Here is a 9,010-nt window from a genome sequence, read left to right on the forward strand (position 1 = left end):
TAGAGAGTTAGAACCCTGCATCTTGGAGTCGTCGGCGAGGTCGAAGAAACACGCCTGCTTGTTCGGATCGCCCAAGTTCCCGCCGGAGATGGAACTGAGCAACATCAAGAGCAGAGTCGCCGGACTACTGTTATCATCGATGGAGAAATGGGTATCTTTGATATAGGTGTTTGACCGGAGGGTTATGGGTATCTGTGATGAGGATTTAGGTTTTAAATAATATGTTTTTATTTTTTAATTAGATTATGAGTATTTGGTGGGGATATGGGTTTTAAATAATTTGATAAAAATTATAATGATAAAAAATAAATAATAAATATTAGACTTATATCAAATAAATAGGAAATAAAAATTAAAATTAATGAATATATTTTATAAGAAAAATTATATTTATTTTTTTAAAGATGAATTATGGTTTTATTTTTTTAATAATTGAAAATATTTTAAAAAAAAAATTCAAAATATTTAATTTAAATAATTTTTTAAAAAAAACTTTACTTTTTATTATTTTCATCTTCAATAAGAAATATTTATCATCAAGTGATTAAATTAAAATATTTTTAAAGATTTTTAATATTATTATAAATCATCCCAAAAGTATGCTTTTATTATAATTTGAACAATTTTAATATAATAAAAGTTTATTTTATTAATTTTTTACTTTACTTATTTGTATTTAATTTTTTAATAATTTTCATAATTTTTTAAAATTATTTTGAGCTCTTAAATTAGAATTTTTTGCATATCACCCAATACCGATCCGAGATACCGATACCAATGTGCCTCAGGACCTCCCGAGTCAATGACCGATACCGCAACTTTAAACTATGTTGTGTACCCCCATAAGATTGCGGTAGACGGGGTGAGGAACGGGTTCTTACAAAAGATATAAGGCAAAATTGGCAAATAAAACAATCAAACTTTCATAAAATGAAAAGGCATAGTCAGCACAAGGCTGACTTATTAATCGAGAAATTACAAACTCTCTTCTAAAGCTCCAATGACCTGAACTTATTCTTGATTGATGAAAGAGACGATCCTTTTCGTCAGGGTCACGGCCCTTTCACAACTAGGCTTGAACAAATGAAACACATGCCCCTCCCCCTCTGTCTCCATAATCTCCACCTCTCCACTCCAACCACTCTTACCCAATGTCTCATAATAAAACCACCCTCTTGCCTTCAGCACATCCTTCTCTGCAACACAAACCAGAACCTTACTGCACCCTAGCCTCCATAACCTCTCATCAGCCGCCGGATTGTACCTTGGGTCATTGAACCCACTAGTTGTTGGACACGCATAAAGCCACCAGTTATCCACACCGGGCCTCACGTCCGGTCGACCACCACTGGGATTGTCATCAACCTTGCCAACATCATCTTCTGATTTTCTCCCAAAATATGGATGAACTACACAAATTCCTTGCAGCTTCACACCACCCAGCCCTTCAACCCCGGCTTGTACAGCCAAGTTGTGTGAAATATTGCCTCCTGCACTGTCTCCCGCCAAAAAAACTCGCTGAAAATCAGCGTGGTCTTTCAGCCAAGGTTCGGAGCCTTGCCCATTACAATGGGAAACCACCCACTGAAGCGCAGCCCATGAATCTTCATAAGCTGCCGGGACAGGGTTTTCAGGGGCCAGTCTGTAGGCAACAGACACTGCAATGATGTCAGCTTCGAGGACTAGAGAAGTAAGGTAATTATGGTATATGGAGCAGTAAGGGGAGCATAGGGAGAAGCCTCCGCCATGGAAGTAAACTAGTAGAGGAAGCCTTTTCTCTGGGTTGACGGAGTTCGGCTTGAACAGACGTGCCGATACGCCAGTTTCAGGTGCGATCACAACGTCCTTGGTAGAAACCCCGGATTCCGAATTCATTGCCGGTGGACCTACATCTGTGCCGATCAACCTCTCTACAAGGCCATCTGTGTATACCCGGAGAAATGGGGCAAAGTTGTATGCAACTTCAGCAGTAGTTGAATCCATTATTGAACCAAAGAAAAGCTAAGACTGAGAAAGTGTTTGTTTGTAGATAGAGATGTTGGATTACAAGAAATGACACCCACCTCTATATATAAATTGTTGGATGGAGTTCAGAAGGAAGAAGATGATTTGATCACGATGCTTCAATCTATATATATATATATATATTCGCAGCAGAAACAAAGAGCACAAGTATGATTTGTGGTCTTAAAACACTTTTGGATTTATCTTTTAAAAAAATACGTCATGGCTTATCTTACATCGAGAATATCAGGCTTGAAGGTTCCAGACGTTTAATCAATAATTTTCTAATATCTCCGTGGAAGAACTAAGTAATAATTGAGGCTGCTTTGGGTCATTTGTTGCCATTATTATAATTATGTTAAAATATAAACCTAAATACTATCTAATTATTAAATGGATAAATCCTCGTACAATCTATTTAACCTATTAAATAATCAAATTGAATTACGTTTTATGTAAGTCTATACAATAATCAAGTTGAATTACGTTTTATGTAAGTCTATATGATGAATATTTTAACTTGACGTGTTTAGGACCTGATACGCATATTTATTTAAAAATAAATTTAAAATCAATTAAATATGTATTAAATATTTTATAATTATAATTAAGTTAATCAAAATGATTATTAAATAGGTTAATTCGAATCAAATTTGTATTATATAAGTTGACTAAAAAATAATCTATTATTAAATGGGTTATGTACATCGAAGCAAATTTGACCCAAACGTAATTATATTCGGTTCAAATCCTGAAAAATGTAATTGATTTTAGTTGTTTTAATAAATCACCCCTGTCGGTCATTTCATAATAATTCCATCTATTCTTGTCAAAATTTGAAACCATTACTTTAAGATTAACCATCCATTTTAAATTTGAAATAAGAATTCCACTTAAATAGTTAAGGGAAAAATAGGTTGTGTCCTTCCACCATCTCCTTTAATTTATTCCTCCATTTTCAACAAATTTGGGTTTAAATAAAATAAATATTGAGATAAAAATAGAATTGGAAAAAAATAAAAATAGAATTGATATAAAATTTGAAAACATATTTATCAACAAAAAAACCATCATATATCATAATTACGTTATTTTATTTTTAAAAAATTATTAAACATTTAAATTCAACATAAAAATGAATATGATAATATTTTAATATGAAATGAGTATTTTTATTAAAATTCAACATTTTGATAATCATATGTAAAACTTAGGTAATTAGATTGTCCTAATTTTTTTTGTACTCTCCAAATTTTATGTTTTTTGAATTTAAGGTTTTTAAATTTAAATTACAATAAAATAAATTATTAATACTCTTTTGAGTTACTAATGATAGTATTTTCAAAAATAAATTTGTAATTTAAAAATTTTTAAACTAAAAATCAATATGAAAAATGTGATGAAAGTACAAAACATGTATTTATCACATTTTTCGTACCATTCTCATATTTTTCGTATCCTAAATTATTTATATTTTTAAAATTTCAGATCTACTTTTTAACTTGAAATGACAATAACATAGTTTAATAATATTATTTTGATTTATTATTAATAGAATTGTTACAAAAAAAAATAAGAATTAAAAAAATTTTAAATTGGAAATGATGTAAATTATCCTAAAAAAATTAGAAAATTAAAACACTAAAAAATTAGAGAAGATACGAAAAATGTGAGAAAATGTATGAAGATTATAAGGAATCCTTCAATTCTCTGTACCCTTCCTCGTAATAATATTGTTTATTGATACTAATCAAGCTTAGAAAATGATGGAAATTATTTTCAAAAAATTAAAAAATTAAAACACTAAGTAATTGTAGAATGTACGAATAATGCAAGGAATTGTACAAAGAATGTGAGGAATCCTCACATTCTTAACACTTTTCGCCACATTCTCTTTACCCTCGAAAATTTTACAAATTTTCAAACTTTTTAATTTTTTTTTTCCACATGGAAATACAATAATATTATTTATTGATACTAATTAAACTTATAAATGATGAAAATTACCCTTAAAAGAAATTAAAAAAAAATTAAAGCATTAAAAAATTGGAGATGGTACTAAGAATGTGAGGAAGGTTACAAAGAATGTGATAAATCCTCATATTTTTCGTACTCTTCCTCACATTCTTCTTTCCCTTGAAATTTTACAATTTTTCATTTTTTTTGAATTTTTTTTCCACTTGAAAATATAATAATATTTTTTTATTGATATTAAGTAAGCTTAGAAATGATGGAAATTATCCTAAAAAAATTTAAAATTTTAAAACACTAAGTAATTATAAATGGTACAAAGAATGTGAGTAAGGGTACAAAAAATGTGAGGAATGGTATGAAGAATATGATAAATTCTCACATTCTTCGTACCCTTACTCACATTCTTTGTACTGTGAAAATTTGACAAATTTTAATATTTTTCTTATATTTGGAAAATATAATAATATTGTTTATTGATACTTCAAAAGGATAGAAATTATCCTCAAAAAAATTAAAAATTGGAGAGAGTACAAAGAACGTGAGGAATGGTACGAAGAGTGTGAAAATTTTGTACCTTTGAAATTTTACAATTTTTTGAATTTTTTTCCACTTGAAAATACAATAATATTGTTTATTGATATTAATTAAGCTCATAAATGATGGAAATTAAACTAAAAAATTAAAAATTTAAAACACTAAGTAATTGTAAAGGGTATGAAAAATGTGAACAAAGGTACAAAGAATGTGATGAAGGTACGAAGAATATAACAAATCCTCACATTCTCCATACTCTTCCTCACATTCTTAGTACCTTGGAAATTTGACAATTTTTCATATTTTTTTAAAAAAATTTTGAATGCGAGGAAGAATACGAAGAATATGAGAAATCCTCACATTATTCATACCGTGGAAATTTAACAATTTTTCATATTTTTGAATTTTTTTCACTTGGAAATATAATAATATTGTTTATTGATATTAATTAAGCTTAGGGATGATGGAAATTAACCTCAAAAAATTAAAAAATTAAAATACTAAAAAAATTGGAGAGAGTACGTAGAATGTGAGAAATCCTCATATTCTTCGTACCGTTGGAATTTTACAAGTTTTTGATTTTTTTTTTCACTTGAAAATACAAATAATATTGTTTATTAATATTAATTAAGCTTAGAAATGATAGAAATTATCCTAAAAAAATTAAAATTTTAAAACATTAAGTAATTGTAAAGGGTACGAAGAATGTGAGAATGAGTACAAATTTACAATTTTTCGAATTTTTCAAAAAAAAAAAATATTATATTTCAACTTCAATTAGCCATTGTATTGGTTTTCCTACTTTCAATATTTCATCCACTCTTGTCCCAACAAAAATAGTCAAATTTACAATAAAAATTAATATACAATTTTCAAATACTAATTAACAATAGATACTTATTTTAAAATTTATTTTAATTTATTTAAAAAAAATTCCAACTCTAAAAAGACTAATTACACTTACATTTGTCCTACCTTCTAATTTTTTTTATTTAAATTTTTTTTGTCACTTCTTATAGCATCAATATTGCTTAGGCATACTAATCATCCTTAGAAATGATGGAAGTTAGATACAAAAAAATTTGAAATTTAAAACACAAAAAAATTTCCTCACATTTTTGTACAATTCCCACATTTTAGTACTCTCCAAAATTCTCAAATTTTTTATTTTAAGATTTTTTTTCCATATCAGAAAGTTCGTACAATCTCTCACAAAGTTTGTACAATCTCTCACAATGTTCGTACCCCCTCTCACAATATTCATATATCATCTCATAATGTTCGTATCATATCTTACAAAGTTTGTACCCTATCTCACAAAGTTCGTACCCAATATCACAAAGTTCGTACCCAATATCATAAAGTTCGTACCATATATCACAAAGTTCACACCATCTCTCACAATATTCGTACCCCTTCTTACCATGTTCGTACCCCCTCTCACAATATCAGTACCCCATCTCACAATGTTCGTACATCATCTCACAATGTGTGTACATCATCTCACAAAGTTCGTAACCCATCTTACAAAGTTCGTACTCCATCTCACAAAGTTTGTATCACCTCTTACAATGTTCGTATCATCTCTCATAATGTTTATACACTCTCTCACATTATTCGTACAATCTCTCACAATTTTCGTACATCTTCTCACAATGTTTGTACCCAATCTCACATTATTCATACCACATCTCACATTGTTTCGTACAATTTATTACAATGTTCGTACCCCCTCTCATAATATTCGTATCATCTCTCACAATGTTTGTACTTTTTTTTTTTTTACATTATTCGTTCATTCTTTTCACATTGTTTGTTATTCTTCTCACATTGTTTATACCCTTTTTAATATGACGTTTCCACCTACAAAATTTATATTTAGATAAAAATAATAATCAAATTTTACCTTTAACACTTGTAATCAATTGGAATCCTTCATATAATATCTTCCCAAGAGACAAAATTCTGGTTTTCCTTCTTCAAGATATATAAAACTTCATCTTTAAATTTAATCTACGAATATACAAAATAATAACATAAAAAATATTAATGACGATTTCATAACAAAAAACTAAATAGTCTCAATTTGATTAATAATAACTCATAAAAAAAATTCAAAAATCTAAATGTTAAAATCCATTACATATTTAAATGTCGTTTAACACGACATTTCTACCTCCAACATTTATATTTAAATAATATATATATATATATATATATATATCAAATTACCTTTTAACGCTTGTAATCACTTCACATCCTTCATATAATGTCTTTCTCAAGACATATAAAACTTCATCTTCAAATTTAATTTATGAACACAAAAAAAAAATGATATAAAACTATTACTAATAACAAAAGATTAAATTATCTTAATTTGATTAATAATAAACTTATAAAAAATTCTAAAATTTAAATTTTATAAATCATTACATATTCGTTATTTAACATAACATTCCTATCTACAAAATTTATGTTTAGATAAAAATATATCAAATATTACCTTTGACACTTATAATAACTTGAAATCCTTCATCTTCTTCGTAGAATACAAATTTTAACTTTTCTCCCTTAAAAAGTTTCAAACATATATAATTTTCAAATTTGATTTATCAAAAATACATCCCACATATTTTGTAATGTGATAGTTGAAACTATTTAATTTTTATATTAAATTAGTATCCTTCTTGTATATATGAATAATGAGAATATAAGTATAGTTGTAAGAGTTAGGTAATTTATTAAATTATAAAAAAATTGTAATATTTAGATACGTATCATGTGATTATTTCTCACCAAGGTCTTTCTTTATAGGTTTAATAAATTTTTGTAAATTTTTTAATGACATGCACTTTACGCGTGTCATTAAATGCGTTTAGGTACCCAAAATAAAATAAAGAGTGGGTAACAAACAATTTACGGATTAAACCTCGAAAACTGTGTTAAAAATATGTTTTTTAAAGAGCCGACCATTATCCCATGACTTCTTTCGTTTGTTGGGTTAATAATGGCAACAAATGACCCAAAGCAGCCTCAATTATTACTTATGACTTCTTTCGTTTGTTGGGTTATTGGTGTTGTGTTTATGTTGACTTGTTAGTATAGCGTAGCCATTAACATGGATTATCACCCATGGTTGAGAGAACAGTTGTGGCTGACGTGGGTAACCCCATAAATATGAGATAATGGGCCTGGGCCTTTGCATTCTCAACAATGGGCTAAGATTGGAGCCTGGTTGGGATGTTTGCATTCGGTTCATTGAGTTAACCCAACGTAAGCAACATTCATTAAAAACTAAAAAAATCAGCTGCTGAAATTAAACCAAAATACAATTCATTGCTACCCAGAAATTGTCAATACCATACAAATATGAAAACAAACCATGACCCTGATCATAGCAATGCAAAAGTCCCCAAATTATAACATAGTCATAATAGAAATAATACTTATTTTATTTCTTTATCATCTTCAAATTTTATTTAATTAACTATTTAAATTGTTTTATAAATATATAAAATTATGTTTTTATAAAATATTGCAGGTGTATTTTGAATCATACTACTTTAATTTTATTTCATGAATTTAAATTTAAAAAAATGAAATTAGGTTGAATTAAGATCAAACATCTTAGAGTTTGCTTATATTAGGCTCAGATGAGTTGGTTTTTTATTTGGATTGAGTTTGAGTTAGTCACCAATTCAACCCAATGTATCGAGTTATAACCTGGTCAATTCATCACCTCCTAATAAATATTTAGGTTTTATGTTTAAACGTCGACCCCTATACACCTTCGATCTATGTTAGCTTTTGCTATATACTTGTTTGGCGGGTTCGAATTAAAGTAGACTAAGGTCAAGTTTCTCTTGCCCCGATCTTGCATCTATCATGTGTTCACTCTCCGCCTACTATAATGTATGTTCACTTTAAATAAGTTTTGAACCTCATTCTCTCAAGCCCGACTAAAAATGGATGCGCGTAGCGTGCCTCTACTAGTAAAGCTTAGATTTAAAGCTAATAGAAATAGATATTTTATTTTCAGTTCAAGCACAATTGATCAAGGCAATCACATTTGATGAATAGTGTACTATAAGATTACCCTTATTTAAAAGATTTAATTTAAAAAATAGATTTAAATAATATTTTTATGTTGTGTTTCTCCTTCTTTTTTAATTCATATAAATTTATTGTTCATATTAATTTTTTACTTAACAAATTACTTTTCAAATTTTGGAAGATTAATTTAATAGTACACTAAATAAATAAAAACAAAAACGAGTACACTTTAAACATTACCAACAATATTTTTAATGTTATATTAATTTGAAATTTTTATGTCATTTCTTTTAATTTTTTAAATTTAATTAAATAAATTTTATAAAGAGTGTTCATATTAAAAATTATTATTTTATAGCTCTTGAAGGTTAAAAAAATGACTATTTAATTGCTTATAATGAAATTACGTGTAAATAAATATTTTTTTCTACATATTTTCTATCGC

At 27.8% G+C, this 9,010-nt stretch overlaps 1 protein-coding gene across 1 annotated transcript; it reads right to left on the bottom strand.

Moving 5' to 3' along the window:
* Positions 1–899: 899 nt before the first annotated feature.
* On the bottom strand, positions 900–2,098 carry LOC117910830 (probable carboxylesterase 2). The gene has a single exon (XM_034825002.1). The coding sequence runs from the start codon at positions 1,981–1,983 to the stop codon at positions 1,012–1,014; it is 972 nt and encodes a 323-aa protein (XP_034680893.1). The 5' UTR covers positions 1,984–2,098; the 3' UTR covers positions 900–1,011.
* Positions 2,099–9,010: the final 6,912 nt, after the last annotated feature.

This window comes from Vitis riparia, chromosome 3, assembly GCF_004353265.1.
Source record: "Vitis riparia cultivar Riparia Gloire de Montpellier isolate 1030 chromosome 3, EGFV_Vit.rip_1.0, whole genome shotgun sequence".
NCBI classification, from domain to species: Eukaryota; Viridiplantae; Streptophyta; class Magnoliopsida; order Vitales; family Vitaceae; genus Vitis; species Vitis riparia.